The sequence below is a fragment of the Vombatus ursinus genome, unplaced genomic scaffold, assembly GCF_900497805.2.
Source record: "Vombatus ursinus unplaced genomic scaffold, bare-nosed wombat genome assembly UNPS02014838.1, whole genome shotgun sequence".
Lineage (NCBI taxonomy): Eukaryota > Metazoa > Chordata > Mammalia > Diprotodontia > Vombatidae > Vombatus > Vombatus ursinus.
The window spans coordinates 997,208-1,017,788 of record NW_020954616.1 but is presented as its reverse complement, the minus strand read 5'-3'; the positions used below and the strand labels follow the sequence as shown (position 1 = coordinate 1,017,788).

General features: G+C 45.0%; 1 protein-coding gene across 1 annotated transcript in view; it reads left to right on the top strand.

Moving 5' to 3' along the window:
• The window catches only part of KCNJ9 (potassium voltage-gated channel subfamily J member 9), a 76,705-nt gene extending 58,123 nt beyond the window's left edge, over positions 1 to 18,582 (top strand). Inside the window, exons 2-3 of the mRNA XM_027840107.1 lie at positions 9,775 to 10,708; positions 18,251 to 18,582. Coding sequence (XP_027695908.1) covers positions 9,799 to 10,708; positions 18,251 to 18,582 — 1,242 coding nt within the window. The 5' untranslated portion in view covers positions 9,775 to 9,798. The remainder of the gene's footprint in view (positions 1 to 9,774; positions 10,709 to 18,250) is intronic.
• Positions 18,583 to 20,581: the final 1,999 nt, after the last annotated feature.

The following is a 20,581-nucleotide window of genomic DNA, read 5'->3' as shown; positions in this document are numbered from 1 at the left end:
TTTTGTTTTACAATGTCTTGATTTCTCATAAAATCACTAGCTTCCAATTGCTCCATTCTAAAAGTATTTTCTTCAGTGAGTTTTTGGACTTCCTTTTCCACCTGGCCAATTGTTGCCTTATCTGAGAGAATAATAGGTGGGTGCATATAATTAATATGTGTATATATGTGTGTGTATATACATAATATGTACCTTCCTATGTTTCTCTTAATTCTGTTTGTATTTCAATGATTCTGCTCTGTTCTGACCTTTTCATCGGGACTGTTTAGAAGTCCTCTATTTCATTAAATATCTATTTTTTTCCCCTTGTAGGATTATATTGTTTTGCCAGAAATCTTATTCTTGGTTATAAGCCTTTATCTTTTGTCTTTTGGAATATTATATTCCTTTCCTGATAAGTGACAGCTACTAAGTTTTGTGTGATACTAACTATAGCTCCTTGGTACTTGAACTCTGTCTTTTTGACTACTTAGAGCATTTTTTCTTTGGATTTTGTTTCCTGGGAGTTTTCATCTTGAGATGTCTTTCTTGCAGTGACTGGTGTTACACTTTCTATTTTTACTTTGGCTCCTGGTTCTAATTGATCTGAGTAGTTAGCACTTATGATTTCTTGAAACATGGTTCCAGGCTTTTTGCTCTAGTAGTGATTTTCAGATAGTTCAATGATTCTAAAATTATCTCTCCTTGACTTGTTTTCTAGATCAGTTTTTTTTTGGTAGCATATACTTTACATTTTCTTTTTTTTCAGGCTTTTGATTTTACTTTTCTATTTATTATTATCTCATGGAGTCATTGCTTTCTGTTCTGTCCCTTCTACATTTCAGAAAGGTAAATTCTTGTGTAATGTTCTAAGCTATTAATTTTCCTTATCATTCTTTCCTCCCTGACTATTGTTTTCATTAACATTTCACTTGTTATTTCTTCTTTTATCTCTTCCAGTCACCTATGTACTTCTCAAGGCCACATCATTCTTTTCTCTGAAACTTTATTTGAACTTGTTGTAGAGAGTTAATCTTCTCTTCTGGAATCATCTCTTGGACTTTTCTCAGTTCAAGATATTTCTTCATTGTGTTGAGCACTTTTTCGCCTTTACTCATGTCTTTAGCCTCAATTTCTGAACCAGGGCTTTTTGTTTGGGTCAGACTCTGCTCCCTTTCATGCTCTTAGATGGTGCAGACAAATTCTACTTAGTGCTAAATGTGGTGCATAAAACTAGGCCCCATCTTCTGCAGGAATTACTGGGTTTGGTTTCAGTCTCCTGGGTATTCACATCAGTTCCTTCTTTATTTCCTTCATATATAGTTTGAATCTGGATTTGGTTCTGTCCCTTGCTGTGAGCCTAACAGGTCCCAAAAAGATGCTGGTGCTGGTACTCCTGGGAAACCCTAGTTGCTGTGCTTCCCAGGTTCTGCCTTAGCCCTTTCTTCTGCTGTGGCTCAAGAATGGGCTACCCGGGCCCTGGGATTCCTTGTGCTGACTTCTTCCTATTCCTACTGTAACTTGGGCATGGCTGCCCAGGTACTGATCTGCTTGAGCCTTGAACTTCTAGGATGTTGTGAACTGTGCTGCCTGGGCACTTGCCTGGTTCATTCTCCTTTTGTGTCTCCCCTGAGGCTGTCTGGTTGCTGAGAGCTGGGCCACCTGGATGCTGTGCACTGTCCTGCCTGTGAAGTGCCAGTCTGGCACTGCTATGCCTTCTTTAAGGCCTACTAGTCATTGGGTGCTGAGCTGCCTGGGCACAGTGCCTGGGCACTGATCTGGCCTCATCTGCCGTTCCTCTGGCAGAGTGCCTATGTGCTGAGCTATTTGGGAGCTGGCCTCATCTTATTTCTTGGTCTGGGTCCTTGCTTTGACTTATGATTGCCCAGACCTATTTCTGCTCTGAAGCTCTGTAAGATTGACAGGATTTTTTTGTTGTTGCTTTTTTTCTATATTTTATTTTTTGTTTTATTTTTGCTACAATCCTAGACTAGGTGGAGGAGCTGATAAATATTTCTCTTTGGCTTTCTTTATCATTATTCCTTCTGGTATATTTCTACAACTCCCCTAGGTCCTAACACACAGCTATCTTCCCACTGACATTGTGTCTGGAGGTCTGTGTCTGTGGGGTCAATGGCAGTGTTCACTAGAATAGTAATGGCCTACAGCCATGGAAGGGCACAGTGAATAGAACTCCAGGCCTGACTCAGGAAGATCTGAATTCAAATTCGGCCTCAGACACTTACTACCTGTGTGACCCTGGGAGAGTCACTTCACCCTGTTTGCCTCAGTTTCCTCAGCTGTAAAATGAGCTGGAGAAGGAAATGGCAAACCGCTCCAGTATCTTTGTCAAGAGACCCCCACAGTGAGGTCACAAAGAATGGGCCATAACTGAAGTGAACAACAATAATAGCTGTGGAAGTGCCTGTATCAGGAGAGGATTGATCCACTGAGGACAGACAGACGTGGAGTTACCCGAGCATGACAGCAGCTTCAGGGAGCAAGACCCCTGGTGAAGGAGAGAAGTTCCAGATATGGATTCAAGAAGGGCTGGGATCCTGGGAACCCAGCTGAGCAGCCCACCCAGCAGAGAAAGACACACAGGGGCAACTTCCTAAAGATTCAGCAAAAGAGACAAGGACTTGTACAGAGTCTGGTCTTGGCATGTGGCTCACTAACATTAGACTTGAAGTGTAAGACCACTCTCCCCCAGATGTTGTATCTGCAGGAGAGTGTGCCCCAGGTTTGGGGGGGAAGTGTTTTATATGAAGTATTCTTTTTTTTTTTTTTTTAGGGAGGCAATTGGGGTTAAGTGACTTGCCCAGAGTCACACAGCTAGGAAGCATTATGTGTCTGAGGCCGGATGTGAACTCAGGTCCTCCTGATTCCAGGGCCGGTGTCCCTATATGAAGTATTCTTACAGTACCATCTCAACAAATGCTGTTTCTAAAAGTTAATGGAGGCTATTGGCTGATTATGAATGGAGAGCACTCTGGTCGAGGTTTAGTAGCTATAGGAAAGAAGCATAACTCCTCAGGATTTCCCTTAGAACCCTGAGACAAAGAGTAGCAGTCAATCACTTCCCCTTGGGACCCAGCTTCCCAATGTGAGTTTCATTTTGGGTAAGGAAGCCCAGAGAGGGTGTTCCATCTAAAGTGTACTTATCTTCTCCACCTCTCCCCAGAAATTGTTGAGCTCCTGGATGTAGGAAGTTTTTTGTTGTCTTTTGTATCCCTGGTGCTTAGCACAGCTCTTGGCACTTAGTAGGTGACTAATAAAAGTTTTTTGTTGATTGATTGGTGGATTGACTACCTGCAATACCTATTGTGACAAAAGCATTTTTTAACTCTCAAAGCACCATATAAATGAGACTTAAATCCTGCTTTTTACAATTGTAGCTCAAGGTTTCCTCCTTCAGGAAGTCTTCCCAGATTCATACTCCTCTATTCTCCAAATGACCAGTGCTTTCTCTGATCTTGTCCCACTTCCCAAACCATTCTCACCACAACTATTTTTATGTATTTCTATTGATGTTCTAAACGTCAGCTTATTCTCCCTCATTAAACCATGAGCTCCCTAAAGGCCAAGAATCATGCCCCATCTTGACTCTGTGCATTAGTGTATAGGATATTATTATGTTCCCTGTGACCATTCAATAAAAATTTGGGTTGAATTATTGGATATTGGATTATTGGGTAAATGAAGTTAGACTACAGGAAGAACTTCCTAACCTTCATGAGGAACACTAGAATGGGGGAGTCAAGTAAGTATTAGTCTCTACTTTCCTGGAGAGCTCTAAGAGCAGGAAAGACCTTCCATAATAAATGTCTTGAATTGAATTGAAAATGGCATCTCAAGAGCACAGCCAACCTTAGGAGACTGTTTTTCTCTCCTCTACGAAATGGGGCCAGGTCCATGCAAATGTGGCCTTGTGAGGAGTTTGATTTCCTCTGCCCAAGCCCCTGGCACGGTGGTGCCAACTTGAGCTGCCCTTGGCAAGACAGATAGGGACAGGCGAGCAACTCCAGGCTCAGATGACAGGGCTGTGGCCAGGAGGCGTGGATGGGGAGTGGGGCTTTAATAGCCTCCCTGTTGCCAATCTTGGGCTGAAAACCCAGTATTTCCACTTAGAACAACAAGAAACATGAAGAAGGTGGGGCACTGGTTTGGGGAATGGGATAGGGAGGGGATGTATCTGGAGTGCCCCCTGCAGATCATATCCATAGGTGCCAGGATGGAGGCAGAAGACAATTCATTCAAATGTTTAATGAAATGCCTACCGTGTGAAGCACCTTGACCATGTGCTGGGGAAGGACATACCCTGACCTCAAGGATCTCACAATTCCCTCGACAGAATTGGTTATAATACAGAACAGAATATACTAGGTACATAACCCATTCCAAATCACATATTATGGGAGACAGTAGGATCAGGGGTTGGACAATCTTCTCTAAACCCTCATTTGACAGATGAGGATACAAAGGACCAATGACTTATCCAAGGACAAACAACTAGCAAGTGGCTGAGTTGGGATCTAAACCTAAACCCTCTGATTCTCAATCCAGTGCTCATTCCACCACATCTCTCCTTCAGAAAAGGAAATCCTAACCATATCCATGGTGTATTCCTCAGTGGCCCTGTCCAATGACTATAATACTTCAAGGACCTCTCATTCCATCCAAGTAGATATTCTCACCATGGATAGATTGCTATCCTTCCATAACTTGAACAGTCTTCAAGATATATTCTGACTGAAAATTTTATTATGCTGTAGTCTCTCTAGTAACGAGGCAGACAGGGAAAGGAAAAAGGAATAAGGATTTACTTAGTGCCAGGAACTATTCTAAGCACTTTACAAATATTATCTCATCTGATCATCACAACTATGCAAGGTAGATGCTATTATTATGCCCATTTTATAGTTGAGGAAACAGAGGTAAGTAAAGGCTAAGTGACTTGCTCTGGGTCACAAAACTAGTAAGCATCTAAGGCCAAATTTGAACTCGTGTTCCTGACTCCAGGCCCAGCCTTCTATCCACTGCACCACCCAGCTACTAGATAGAATGCAGGACTTGGAATCAGGAAGACATGAATTCAATTCAGGCTCCTCATACTTAGCAGCTGTGTGACCCTGAACAAGCCATGTAACTGCTCTGTGCTTCAGTTTCCCCATCTGAAAAATGGGAATAATAATAGCACCAACCTCATAGGATCAAATGAGTTAACGTATGTAAAGGGCTTTTCAAACCTTAATGTACAATATAAATGTTGTTGATGATGATGAACCTCCATGAATCTGGTTAAGAGGGTCACTAAGTAACAGAAATTCAGGCCCTTACTAGGCCATATAATAGGACCTGCCACCTCTTACATTCTGCAAACGTAGCCTTCCAGAAGCCAGGGTTAGATTATCTATGCCACCACGAGGAATCAAAAAGGGACATCACAGGAGAAACAATAATAGTGAATAACAACAATGATCTTAATGGCATCTTGTATTGGCATAGCTCTTTCCATTCACTTCACCGTGGAGCTACTCAGAGAGAGTACAAGCTCTGCTGGGCCCTACCAAACTGGAAAGACACTTTGAGTCTGGGTCCTGTGAGAGTGTCCACTTGTCATCAAAGGAGGAAAAGAGGGAAGGAAAAAAGCATTTATTAAGCACCTACTAAGTGACAGGCACAGTGCTAAGAACTTCATAAATATCATCTCATTCGACCCTCACAACAACCCCGAGAGTTAATATTATCCCAATTCAAGAGATAAGGAAACTGAGGATGACCAACTTAACTAAATTCAATAGGTTGACCCCCCCCAGGTGGCTAATTTTTGGGGGAGGGGATATACAGAAATTCATTAAATACATAGAAGGGTAATAATAATAATAATGATGATGATGATAATGGCTAGCATTTATCTAGTGCCTACTATGTGCCAGGCATTGTGCTAAGTGCTTTACAAATTTTATTTCATTTGATCCTTACAACCCTTGGAGGTGGGTGCTATTATTACCCCCATTTTACAGAGGAGGAAACTGAGACAAACAAGTTAAGTGACTTGCCCAAAATCACAAAACCTGAGGTACCCGAGGTCATTTTTGAACACACCTCTTTTCTGACTTATAAGTGAAGGTACTACCTACACAGATAGAATCATGAGGGTTTTTTTTTAAGTTTTGCAGTGAACATTTCTACAGCATTATGTATTTTTTAAATGTTTTCAGATTATTTCAAGGTGATATAATTGTCCAGTGAATTAGGTGGTATTTCCATTTGACAGATAAAGAAACTCAGGCCCAAAGAATTTAAGATTATGTGACTTACCCTAGATCTCACAGCTTATTAATGATGAAGCTAAGACTGGAACCCTGAGCCCCTAACTTTCTGCCTGCCAATACTTCCCTAATGCCTGTCCCACTCCTCTCCATCACCCCCAGGCTCCCTCTCTCAGTCTTCCCTGAACATTCTTCAGGGTAAAGTTGGACTAATACAACCTAAAGAATCTCATGGTTGGTTGGATTCAGTCAGGGAATAGCTCATTTCTCTTGTATCCTTGTAAAGTAAGATACCCCACCTTCCCCTGTGGGGGGATATCTCTGGTATCCTGAGGAAGCCACGCCCTGCCCCATCTCCAAACCTATTACATCCCTCAATTTCACAAAAGGAAAAAAGAGTTTCTGTAGAATGAGCTGACTTCCTTGGTGGTAGAGGGGGGAGGTCTGGTGCGAGGAGTGGAGAGGCGGGTGGTAAATATTAGCTAAAAATAACCAAGTGTGTTGATCAGCCTCTAGTGGTACCCAGGATTGGGGAAGAGTAGGGGGAGGGCGGAAGCCGTCGCCTAGGAGGCCACCAGACTGGTTACCGTGGAAACAGGCAGGAGCAGGGGAGCCTGGGAAGTTAGGATGACACAGATAGCGAGTCCTGGTCGGAGCTGCCGCTAAATTTAGGAAAAACAGTGGTGTCCTCGACTTCCAATCTCCTGGGGGGGCCACCCTGGGGGGGAGGTGTCAGGGGCATGGACGCCACCCCCTGGGGGGCCCTGCTGCTATCTCCTCTGCTCCCCATGCACTGTGAGTTGAGTTGTGGAGGGGGGATTCAGGGTCTGGGGGCCCTGATTTCTGTGGCAGTAGGGACGATGGGACGAGGGATGGGGGTTCTGGCTCCCTCAAATTCTCTTCAGACCACCTTGTGGATGGTTACTTCCCCAATACTCATATACTCCACTCCCTGTGGTATTTTTGGGAGGGGGAAGTGATACTAAGGGGGACTGAAAGACTGAGGACCTTTGGGAATAGAGAAGACGAGAACCCAGAGAGGATAAGGTGGGGTGGGGAGGAATGCAAGGAGAGACTAGGCAGATCCCGGGATGGAAAGTGTCATTTGGGATCTTTCCACCCTCTACAAGGGAAAGGGCAGCCCCTCTTCACTCTAACTGGAAGAAAGGGGTTAGGATGGGGTGAGAATGGGAGGAGGGTCAGCCCTAGTTCTGGAATAATGGGTGAGGGGAGAAGGTTACTACAGAGGGAGCTGAATGCTTGGATTTCTTCATAGTCCTAAGCGGGAGGGTCGTCTAGCAGACAGGATGAGAGAAAGGATACCTGGGGACCCTAGTGAGGCTGGACCACTTTGAGGAGTGCCAGGGGCTTGTGGGCCAGCTGGGTTGTTAAGTGACCTAGGGCCTCTGAGTTGGCAAATGCTTAGAAATCACTCCAGGAGGACAACTCCAGCCGCAGTGGAGGAAAAAGGAGGTCAGTGATGGGAGGAGGGGGGAGAGGGAAGGAATTGTTTATTACCATCCTGTTCAAAGTTGGGGTAATACTACACTCTGTGATTAGAATGGTGTTCTCTGAGCTTTCCTGGAGAATCTGTCTAAGTATGGTCTGCCCCCTAAGCCCTGAAACCTTTTTCAGGTTCTCCTCTTACAGAGAATATGGCTGCAGTAACTCTAGGGCCTGGAGTTACAAATCTAGGCAATTTTTCTGCAGGTCCTGACCAGACTCTAAAGCCAACAGTGACCTTCTGTCAGTCCCTCTTCCCCCAACTCCTCTTCCCACTCCATAATATCCCTCTTTCCTATTATGGCTACCCTATTTCATTCTGTTCTCTATATTCTCCAATTATCAACTTAAGCTGGGGACTCCGGGGTGATTTGGGGATGGAGTACAGGCAAATTTCAGGCGCCGATTGCTGGGAGGGATCTTTTATGATGGGGAAAAGGAAAGGAGAGGAGGTAGCAGGACTAATAAGGGTGAGCTTCTTGGAAAAGGCCAAAATTAGGGAAGGAGAAAGGGTGGGTCAGTCAATGTGAGATAGGAGGTCAAGTGCTAGGAGAGATGAGGAAGAAGGGACTGAAGGGTTTGGGATGTGTACTAGAGCTTCACTTAATCTGACCTAATATATTTTTTTCTAATGGAGAAATTGAGGCATACTGGGAGACAGAACCCACCAACAACTCTCCCGAAGGTACAAGTCCAGCCTCCCCTAACCTCAGTTCTGTTGCTTCTGTCCCCTTTCTTCTTGGGACCCTCTTAGCCTGAGGGAGGGCACTTCTTTCTTCCTTGTCTTTCAATGACTTCTGAGAAACAGAACCAAGAGGAAATTGGGCTGACCTTGCGACTGAGAGGATGGTGGTTAGCCCTCAGTTAGAATTTCTAGGTGAGGCTTCCTAAGGCAGAAAGCCATCACTCATTTTCCAAACTCAGAGTTCCTTTTTTTTTGCCTTCCTAGAGATGCAAAATAGTATTAGTGGAAAGAGTACTGAATTTAAAGTCAGAAAATGAGTTTGAGGCAGAACTAGCTATGACTGCAGAGAAGTCACCTCACCTCTCTGACCTTCAGTTTCATCATCTGGAAAAGAGGGATAAAAAATTTGCATCACATTCCCTGCAGGCTTATTGCAAGGAAAGAACTTTGTAAACCATAAAAGTGCTAAATAAATAAGAGCTATTATTATCTCCTTGTGGGGGTAGAGAAGAATGGGGAAACTGAGGTGAGAAGGATGGAAAGGGGAAAGACTCATTTTTAGTTATTTCCAGAGTAAAGGAAAAGGAGAACTGGGAAGGCAGCGAGGAAGGGGGGGCAGGAGTGGCCTGAAATGATCCATGGAGGAGTATGTTATGGGTTCTGGACAGGGTAAAATGGCAATCAAGTAATTCATAGTAGAGAGAGAATGGGGACTATTAGTAAAGTGAAATGCCTAGAGCTCTGGGTTAGGATGCGGATATCCTGAATTCCCATGAAACTAAAGAATGTCCAAATAAATTTAATTCAAACCCACAAACATTTATTTTAAATAATAATAACTGACATGTATATAGCACTTTAGTGTTGGCGAAGTGCTTTGCATATTACTTTCTCTCATTTGATTCTCACGACAACTTTGTGAGGTAGGTAGCACTGGGACCCCATCCTCATTTCATCCACTATGTGGAGGAAGGACACTATTCGAGGTGTTGGGAATACAAAGAGAAAAACACGGACAGTCTCTGTCCTCAAGGATTCTACTCTTAGAGTTGGAAGGGACTTCGGAGATCATCTAGTCAAACGCATCATTTGACAGATGAGGAGCCTGAGGCCCAGAGAGGTGAAGTCAGTGTCACCTTGCCCAAGGTGACATAGGTAATAGTGGGCAGGGCGCGGATCGGAAGCCAGGTCCCCTAATTCTAAGTCCAAATGTACTGGCCTTTCCAGACAGAGCCACTGGGGAGGTGAAGGAGGTGGAGGTGAAGGGGGCTCTCTCGGCTTCAATCTCCCAGGACCTTGCTCTAACCCCGCACTGTCCCTCCATCCCCGCAGCCTCCGAGGAGCGTCGCTGCTGACATGGCTCAGGAAAACTCGGCCTTCTCCCCTGGGCCCGAGGAGCCTCCTGGGGGTCTCCCCCGCGCCCTGGCGGCGCGCGCCGAGCCCCGAGAGCCTCCGGAGAGACCGCCCCGACGGGGCCGCCAGCGCTACGTGGAGAAGGACGGCAAGTGCAACGTGCAGCAGGGCAACGTGCGGGAGACGTACCGCTACCTGACGGACATCTTCACCACGCTGGTGGACCTGCAGTGGCGGCTCAGTCTGCTCTTTTTCGTGCTCGCCTACGCGCTCACCTGGCTCTTTTTCGGCGCCATCTGGTGGCTAATCGCCTACGGCCGAGGGGACCTGGAGCACCTGGAGGACACGACGTGGACGCCGTGCGTGAACAACCTCAACGGCTTCGTGGCCGCCTTCCTCTTCTCCATAGAAACCGAGACCACCATCGGCTACGGGCACCGCGTCATCACGGACCAGTGCCCCGAGGGCATCGCTTTGCTGCTGCTGCAGGCCATCTTGGGTTCCATGGTCAACGCCTTCATGGTGGGCTGCATGTTCGTCAAGATCTCGCAGCCCAACAAGCGCGCCGCCACGCTCGTCTTCTCCTCGCACGCCGTGGTGTCTCTGCGCGACGGGCGCCTGTGCCTCATGTTCCGCGTGGGCGACCTGCGCTCGTCTCACATCGTGGAAGCCTCCATCCGCGCCAAACTCATCCGTTCGCGCCAGACGCTCGAGGGCGAGTTCATCCCCCTGCACCAGACCGACCTCAGCGTCGGCTTCGACACGGGCGATGACCGCCTCTTTCTCGTCTCGCCCCTGGTCATCAGCCACGAGATAGATGCCGCCAGCCCCTTCTGGGAGGCGTCACGCCGTGCCCTCGAGAGGGACGACTTCGAGATCGTGGTGATCCTTGAGGGCATGGTGGAGGCCACTGGTGCGGGGACTGGGGCATGGAAGAAAGGGACGGGGTGGTGGGGGGAGTGGCGTGGTGGAGGTGAGGAGATACAGAGAGAACGGAGACAGAGAGAGTGGGAAAGGGGGCCACCACCCCTGGTGGGAGAGGAGAGGGTAACGGCATGCTTAGAGGGGATAATAGGCATTCTTATGGGGGCATTGAAGGGAAGACAACTTGGACAGTGAGGTCAAGGAGGGGGTAATGCCCTCTGGCAGATGGGCAGGAGCTTGGAGGGCAAGGAGGCAGGAGGCCATAGACCTAAGGGATTGATGAAAAAGTGTTCCAAAGTAGACAAAGAAATGAGGAGAGCTGCCCTAAAGGCTGAGGAATAGAGTGGAAGATGGAGAATGGTGTAGAACAACATGTGTGGGAGGCTTGAGGGATGGGGAGGGAGACACAATATCTTAGAGTTGGAAGGGACCTGAGAGGTTGTGCTATACTTGAACAGGAATCTTTGCAGGAAGCCTATTGGGGAAAACAAGCAAACAAGCCTCACCACCTCCTGAGGTAGCCCATTTCACTTTCGGGCAGCTCAAATTGTTAGGAAATTTTACCTTATTTGGACCTGAAATCTATCTCTTTGCCCCTTCTACCTTTTGTTCCTAGTCTTGGCCTCTGGAATCAAGCAGAAAAGTCTAATCCTTCTGTGGTATAACCCCTCAGATATCCGAAGAAAGCTATCACATCTTTCTCAGTCTTCTTTTCTCCACACTAAACGTTCCCAAATCCTAGGAATACTTAATCTCCAGTCTCATTACCACCCTTTAGACACTTTGAAGCTTATCAATGTCCCTCCTAAATTATGGCACCCAAAATTAAACACAATATCCCAAATACAGTCTGATTAGGTCAGAGTACAGCAGAATTATCACCTTTGCTCTGTATTCTATGCCTCTCAGCACAAGCCTAAGAATGCATTTGCTTTTTTAGCTGCAGACAACAGACAGGTGTCTGGGAGATAGGGGAAGTATAAAGGTAGGGGGATACATGAACAAAAGTCACACAACAGAAAAAGGGATTAGGGATGCTAGAAGGTGGGGAATGTTAAGTTGGAGCACCCTGAGGTTGGGAGATTTGGAGGGAATTAGAGCCAGGTAGCTGGGGGAGGAAAGAAACATGACGAGAGAGCTAGAACAGAAGAGCAGGAGCTGAGGGGGCAAAGGAGGTATGGGAGAAGGGTAATTAAGTGACCTGGGGTGGGGTAGAAGGATAGGGATAAGGGAATAGGAGCTTGGGGGTGGGGGACAAGTGACTAAGTGCCAGGATATGGGGGAGATATGGAGATGGAGGTATTAGTTGTTGGAGCAAAGAAATGCATTGCTTCTGTGTCAGTACTTTTAAAGGGTCCTCTCTAACAGTCATCCCACCTATTCTGACTCTTCTTCTCAGTCTCCCAGAGAGTGGGGGCTGTTCTAAAGGAGCTTAAGGTCAGCAGATAATGGTACTCAGTCATTGAAGAATTGTAGGCTGAGACACCTCCTACCCCCAAGACAATGGGCTCTGTAATTGCTATGGAGAGGTCTCAGGGCTCCTGCTGCCCCCTGGTGGTCTCTCCCTGATTAACAGCTATCTAAGAATCAAGATTTTCAGCACTGCAAGGTTTTTAAATCTCTTTCTCCCAGTATTTCCAACCCCATTCCTTTACTATCTTCCCATCATCCCTAGCATACCTCTGTGTCACCACTCCAGTCTTTTCCCTTCTCTTCCTAGTGCTTCCTAAGCCACTGCTCCACCTGCCCTTTTCCTCATTGTTACCTCCCAAATACCTCTACCTCTCCCCACACTGCCCCAACCCAGTTCCAATAGTACTTCATATTCTAGCATCCATCATGGGAAAAATAAAATCTCATTATACTCAAAGATGTCTCAGGCAATGGGTTCACAGTGTTGAGAGGGAAACTAGTTTTCTATGGCAGATCTATAGGGGAGAAAGGTCCAGCTTTCCTGACCTTACTTACTAATACCAATGTGTTGTGGTCAATTCCAGGCACCATACTTTAAAAAAAAGGATGTTGGCAAAGTAAAGTATGTCCAAAGGAGCATAATGAAGTTGATGAGGTTTTAAACCTTGTCACAGGAGGAATAATTGAAGAAATGGGGATTGTTTGATGTGGAAATGACTAAAGACACATAAGAGCTGACTTCAAATCTATGTATGACTGAGGAAGAGAATAGACTCATTCTCTGCTGCTCCAGAAGGCAGAACTAGCAAGAATTAACAGGTAGGAAATATAGGGAAACAGATCTTGGCTCAATAAACTGTGGATTGATCAACAATTAGAACTGTCCAACAGTGGAACAGGTTTTTTTCTCAAAGGACTATAATTGTCATTATTGGTAACGTTTAAGCGGTGATTAAGTGTTCCATCTCTTAGTGCTGAGGAAGACCTTGAAAAGCTAATCACTGCATCATAGGAACTAAAAATTGTAAAGGATTTCAAAGCCTATCTCGTCTAACCCATACTTGACTGAGAATTCCCCTAATAGTATCATTTGCAAATAGTTATTCAGCTTTTGTGAGACCTCCAGTGATGGAGAATCCAGTTAGCCAATCAAAAAGCACCTACCATAAGAGAGGCAAGATGAGAGGCAATGTAGCATAGTGGAGAGATAACAAGCTTTGGCTCAGGAAGACCTGATTTCAAGTACCATCAGCTGTGTGACTGTGGGCAAGTCACTCAGCCTCTTAGTGTTCTCATCAACTCTCTAAGACTTCCTGACCATTTCCAAATCATGCTTCCTGTATTCTGTCCATCTTCCTTATCCCCTTCTCATTTGTACCTGTACTCTGCTGCTGGGACTCAGCTCTGATAGGTGACCTTTTGCTTTATCTTGTCCGGCACCAGGCCTCTACTTCATTTTTCAGTCATTTTTAAACCATGCCACAACTCGCATATCCTCCCTTCCTTTCTTCCCTTTATGTGTTATCTTTCCCCATTAGGGTGTAACCTCCTTAAATTTATTCTCTCTGGCCCTACAGAGCTACACTGGATCATTGGGTGAAAATTACAAATAGTCAAGCTTATGCATGATGTAAGGGAAAAATTGCTAACAATTGGATCTATTAAAAAATGGAATGAGCTACCTCTTTAGTTAGTGGATTTCCCTTTATTTGAAATCTTCAAGCAAAGATTGGATGACGACTACTTGTGGGTTATGCTGTACAGGGAATTCCTATTCAAGGATGAGTTGCACTAAATGAACCCTGAAATTCTGTGATTATATTGTGAAGTTCATAATAAAGATGAAGAACCGATTTAGGAATATAGGGGGAGTGATGGAAAAACAGATTTGAACAGAAAAGGGAATTTCAGAGTTCAAGATCATGAAGGTTTCAAATGATTGTGAATCTGGTGTATGACCACTGGCACGGGTAGCTGAGGTAGAGAAAAGATATAGTCTGTAGAAGTTGAGGAGGCTGATGATCGGGAGGCCAGGCTGTTCAAGGAGGCATCCACTTAAATACTAAAGTCCCCAATTATGAGGTTGGGAGTAGGGGAGGAGTGTTAGCATCCCGGTTGTTAGGGCCAGGAGCCAAGTCAACAAGGTCTATTGACTTGTTGTTTTTCCTTTGTTTCAAAGAGGACCAGTGATAGCACAGTGTAATGACTTGACTTGCACGTGAATTGGATTTAAGTGAGGCAGAATTGCACAACGTTGACTTGAACTCATTGGGGGCAGCCAAATATTGTATTGTCAACTCCTCAACTAGCTTGGCTTTCTGTTTGCTGCTAATCATTTTTATTCTGTCTTTCCTAGTCCAAGGATCCTTCCCCTTGGAAGATTAAACAGAAATAATATGAGTGGAGTAGTTTGGCCTTCTTGCTATCATCAATCCTAATACTTTTATCACTCAAAGCAATAGTTCTATTTTTTCTTTGATCTTCCTCATAGCCCCTCCCCCACAATTTAGAAAAAGTTAAAACAAAAAATCCTTTAGAGGTTGCATAGTATAATAAGTAGGGTATCAGATTTAGGATTAGGAGTCTTCTGGTTTTGCTTCCTTTACTCTGCAGCAGTTCATTTAAGTATGCCACCTCTTTCATCATTTCTTATGACACAATAGTATTCCAATTTGGTCAGCCGTTCCTCAGTTGATGGGCATCCTCTTGCCTTCCAGTTCTTTGCTTCTACAAAAACACAACTGTTATAAATATTTCTGTGCATATGGAGCCTTTTCCTCTTTCCTGATTTCTTTGTGGGGGTAGGCCTACTAGTGGTATTGCTGGATCAAAGAATATGTACAGTTTAATTACTTTGGGGGCATAGCTCCAAATTGCTTTTCAGCATGACTGGACCGATTTGAAGCTTCATCAATAGGCCATTAATGTGCCAGTTTTCCCGCACACATTTGTCAATCTAATATGGGTGAGGTACAATCCCAGCATTGCTTTAATTTGCATTTCCTTAATCATGATTTGAATCATATCTCCATATAGGCTATTGATAGCTTGAATTTCTTCCTTTGAAAACTGCCTGTTCATATCCTTTGACCATTTATCAATGGTAATACATCTTCTTTAATGTAATTTCCACTGATGAAATCATGTTTCTCTTACTGAGCCATTTGACAGTGCCAAGGGCTTTCTGATGAGAACTTTCTTTTTCTCATCTTCAATAACTGTGCCTGCTAAAGGAAGCAGGTCTCCATTATCTGTAGAAGCAGTTGCCAGGATTCATCCCTAGAGGGATTGCTTCCCAGGATGATGGCTTCAGGGGGTAGGCTGCTAGTTTGGAAGATGCTCTCCACTCCCTGTGCTCTTGGGTTTACGTGTGTGTTGGTAACAGTTGGTCAGCAGTTGGTGAAGAAAGTGGGCCCTTTCTTCATAGTGATTGCTCCCCTTAATGAAGGCTGTAAGGCCCTGGCTGGAAGCAAGGCCTGGGGTTTGGAGGCACTGTTCTTCCCAAGGCTCTTGGGTTTAGGGGACTGGGATGTCTTTGTCAGGGTTTGAGGGAGGTGATGATTAGGGTGGTGACAGTATTTTGACTTGCCTGGCACATACGGCCTCTTATCTTTCCCTCAGGGTACCTTGCTACTTCAGTAGGTTAGCTTGCCTACCTTGTAGGTGGCATTTGGTAGGGATGGCTGTCCTCTTTTCCACAAGAGCTAGTTCCTCTTATAATAGCTTCAAGAACTGGGCTGGAACAGAGCCATTGATCTGGGGGATGTTGCTATTTCCAGAGCTCTTGGACCTACCTGCCCATTGGTGGCAGATGGTATTGGTAGTGGTAAGGAAGTGACTGCTCCTCTCAATAATAAAAGCTCCTAGGCTTTTAAAGCACATTTGTAAGATATTTTGTTAACCTTAGAGCACTGTATTAATGTAAACTATTATTACTATAATTACCTATGAGGTCTAATTTACTTCCTTGAAATTAGTATCTCTAACTGCCTCTGATTATTCCCCATTCTTTGTACATTGCTTTGTATTTAGACAACTGAGGTCATGAGTTTTAAGGCTCTGTCTCTTTTAAGATACTGTCTCCCATAAATGAGTGCTAGTCAATCAATCAAGCAACAAGTATTTATTAAATGACTATGATGTGCCAGGTATGTTAGGCACTCAGGATACAAAGAAAATAATGAAAACAGTTCCTCTCCTCAAGGAACTTACATTCTAATGGGGGAAATGTCATGTACATATGTAAGTTTATACAAAATAAATACAAGGTTATTGAGGGGATGGGGAGGAGCTGTTATGATGAAGAAAGACTTCATGTAAAAGGTAGTACTTGATCTGAGCCTAGAAGAAAAACAAATTCTAAGGGTGGAAGAGTGAAGGAAGCATTCAGGGCAAAGGGGATGGACAGTGCAAAGACATGGAAATAGGAGACGAAGGGTCAGGGTGAGGTGAAGCAGGAACTCCAGTTTGGCTGGACTGCAGGGAGTAATGTATGATAAGGCTGAAAAGATAGTCTGGGACCAGGTTCTAAAGAGCTTTAAATGTCCAACAGCAGGAAAGGAAAAACCATTTAAGTGCTTATCATGGCCAACTACCAGACTAAGCTCTTTACCATTATTATCCCATTTGATCTTCACAACAAGCCCAGGAGGTAAATACTATTATTATCCCCATTTTATAATTGAGGAAACTGAAGCAAACAGAGGTTAGGTGACTTGCCCAGAGTCACACAGCTACTATAGCTGTGCAGTGCAGCTGTGACTGTAGGCCCAGTGTTGTATACACCATGCTACCTAGCTTCTTTGATGTAGCTAGAGGAGATTACACTTAACTCTAGAGGCAATAGGGAGCCAATGAAATTTCTTGAGTAAGAGAGTGACATTGTCAGATCTAAGCTTTAGGACATCTAGGTGGCCCAGTGGATATAGAGCCAGACTTGTAATCAGGAAGACTTGAGTTCAAATCCAGCTTCAAGACACTTACTAGCTGTGTGACCCTGGACAAGTCACTTAACCCTGTTGCCTCAGTCTACTCATCTGTCAAATGAGCTGGAGAAGGAAATGGCAAACCACTCCAGTATCCTTGCCAAGAAAACCTCAAGTTGGGTAACAAAGAGTTAGACAAGACTGAATAACAGTAACAACAACATTTAGGAAAATAACTTTGTTGACTGTATTGAGGATGGATAGGAGAAGAGAGAGACTCCAGGCAGGGAGCCCAATTAAGAGGCAATCCAGTAGTCCACGTGAGAAGTGATGCAACCCTGACCTGAAATGGTGACTATGTGAATGGAGGGAGGGGGACAGATACAAGGAATTGTAACCATGATGGAATATCTTTTTTTCCTTTTGTTGCATCTGTTATAGATATAAATATAACATAGGTATCCATGATACTGGGTTCATAACATTTTTGCAGACTGTTCTCTCCTTTTTCTTCCACTTTCATCTCAAACCCCACTCAATCATGTTCCCAAGACTCCAGGCGAATATGTTTGACTTGTAATATAACTTGTCAGGTGTATTTTATCCCTGCCCAAGGACAAAATAGTCCTTTGTTTTAGGCAGTAGTCTTTTCTTTTACAGCTGAGAAGAGGCAAAGAGAAGTTAAGTGACTTGACTGCAAAGAGTAAACCCCAGACCTCTCATATCTGAAGTGAGAATAGCAGATAAGATTGTTGTAGAAAAGATTACTGCATTGGGAGAGGTGGTGAACTAAGGGACTTATAAGGCCTCTTCCATCGGATTTCAATAGCAAATGGACAATTCCCTAGACATCAATTCTAGAGAGATAGGAAAGTATGGAGAGGTATGGGGTGGTTAGAAAGTTTGGTAGGGGATGGCTTTCTGGAAGATGAGAATGCTGACCAAAATTTCGACAAAACTGAAAGGGTAGGAAAAGGATGGGGGAGGGTGCCCATAGTAAGATGGGGAAGAGACAAGGCCTGTGTTCAAGGGCTAGAATGAAGATCCTGAGTGCATGTGGAAGAGTCTGTCAGGTACCAATAACAGTTGGGTCAAAGGGGCCTTGAGATGAAATTATGTGTTTGGGGATGATAGAGGGAAGGATGGGGTAAGGGAGCCCTTGCTTGACCCCTTCTGTTCTCCCCAATTCCCAGGGATGACATGCCAAGCTAGGAGCTCATATCTGGTGGATGAGGTGCTGTGGGGTCACCGCTTCATGTCCGTCCTGAGCCTGGAGGATGGCTTCTACGAGGTGGACTATGCCAGCTTCCACGAGACCTTCGAGGTGCCCACACCCTCCTGCAGTGCCCGAGAGCTGGCTGAGGCTGCTGCCCGGCTTGATGCTCATCTCTACTGGTCCATCCCCAGCCGGCTGGATGAGAAGGTGGAGGAGGAAGGGGCGGGAGAGGGGCCAGGCTGGGGGAATGGAGGAGACAAGGAGAAGAATGGCCGTCTACCGCCCCCAGAGAGCGAGTCCAAGGTGTAGCTATAGCCGGAGGAGGTAGGATATACCCCCTCCCCCACTACCTCCCAACCCCAGTGTCAGACAGATGGCCAGGATCAGGACAGACAGGATGAATGGTAGCAGAGAGGCCCAGACACGAAAGAGAAAAAGACTTAAATACCTAGAAAGGGCCTGAAGTTCAGTGGGCCCTTTAGAATTTTGAGTCTAGGATCCACTCTAGGGGGAGAGAGCTGGTGCAGGTGTTAAGGGCGGGATTGAGAATCCATTTGCCATGGAGATAGGATGGATGGCATAGGAGTTGTGAACCATTGCACTTATGTTTTTTATTAAATCTATTTAAAGATGGACATACATTTGAATGGCAGAGGGTCAGATCAGTATTTGGATGAGAAAGTAGAGAAAAGAGATATGATCTAATAAATATGTGACTGGATGGGGAATTGGGAGTTTTATGAGGGGATGGGTAGAGAAATGGAAGGAGTGATAAGATTAGTATTAGATTGGATTAAGCTGTTGAGTGGATTGGAGATAGGAAGTTGTGTGGGAAGCTGAGGGTGGTGGATGGATGGATTGATGGAAGGACAGAGACAAAGAAATACTTGGACATTAGTGGGTAGAGGTGAGTGGCAGAATGGATAGGAATATTGATGAATAGAAAAATAGAAGGGTGAGACAATAATATAGGAACTCCTCCTGCCCCAGCTGGTAAGGCAGGGAACTCTGAGTTGAGGGTAGAACAGAAAGAATCTGTGCCTGAGGGGAAGAAAGAGTGAGCCATGGGTAGTTGGTTCTTCAGATAGGCATTAAAAAAAACTTCTATATTAAGAGAATTATATGTATATAGAGATCTATTTTTGATTGCAGGGTAGGATGGGGTGGTAAGGGCTTGGGGCCAGTTGGGGGTCAGAGGAGACTATTCCTGGAGAGGACAAGAGAGCATTTGAGTGGTTGTGATCATTCAGACAGGGGCTATGTAAGGCAGAGCTGAAGAACGAGGGTCTTCTATCACTTTTGTCACTGTTGAGCAAGATGGGAGATGGAGGAAAGAGAGAACCAATCGATGCTGTTGACTGGGCAGCAACTGGGTGCTGAGCACTGACCCGGGCACCATAGAGAGAGGCAGTAGGACATGAGAAGAACTGGCCCCTATCCTTGCCATCTATCTGGTAAGAAAGAATACACGTGTGAAAAAACTGAATAGACAATATACCAGTCCAGAAAAATCAGTATAGCTGAGACTAAGACCAAGAGCTGAGCAGTGCCAAATAATGAGCGTACAAGTTGGGAGATGGCAGTAGTCTTGGAAGGCACCTTTGCACTGAGTTCTGCAGCACTTAAGGATCTGTACTGGTGGGCAAAGAGAGGCTAAAGTGATTACTTTGAGTAGAAGGAATGTATAGAGGTCAGGAAGTGGGAATGGGAGCAGACCAGCTTGGTGAACCAGGTGAAATAGGGTCCCTGAGCGTGGTAGAGAGAAGAAGGCCGGAATCTCAGGATTAAGAATTTGGATTCTGCGGAGTTGGTATTAGGGAACCATTGATGGTTTTTCAACAGTTCAATAAGCACTGATTAACTTCTTGCTATCTGCCAGGCACTGGGCTTACAAAGACAAAAATGAACAGTCCCTGCCCTCATAGAGCTTATGTTCTATTGGAGGGAGACAACAGACGTGCACAGAGAAGTAAATAAAAATATAGGGATAAGGACCAGACCAGTGATTTCATTAGAAAAGGGAACAGCTGGCTGAAGAAACTCCCTCAACAATTCCTTTTACCAGTGTAATAGTTGGCGCCTTCTCTGCAATTTATAATCTTAGCAAGATCTCTGAACAGATTGAGTGACTTGCCAAAGGCCATTTAGCCAATATATGTCAGAGACAGGACTTGACCTGTCTTCCTCGATTGAAGGCCAGCTTTCTGTGCACTCTGTTTATACATAGCAAAGGCGCAGCAAGTAGGAAGGGAGAGGGTGCAAAGAGAAGCACCAGACAGGGTGGAGAATCATGGAAATGCATCCTCTA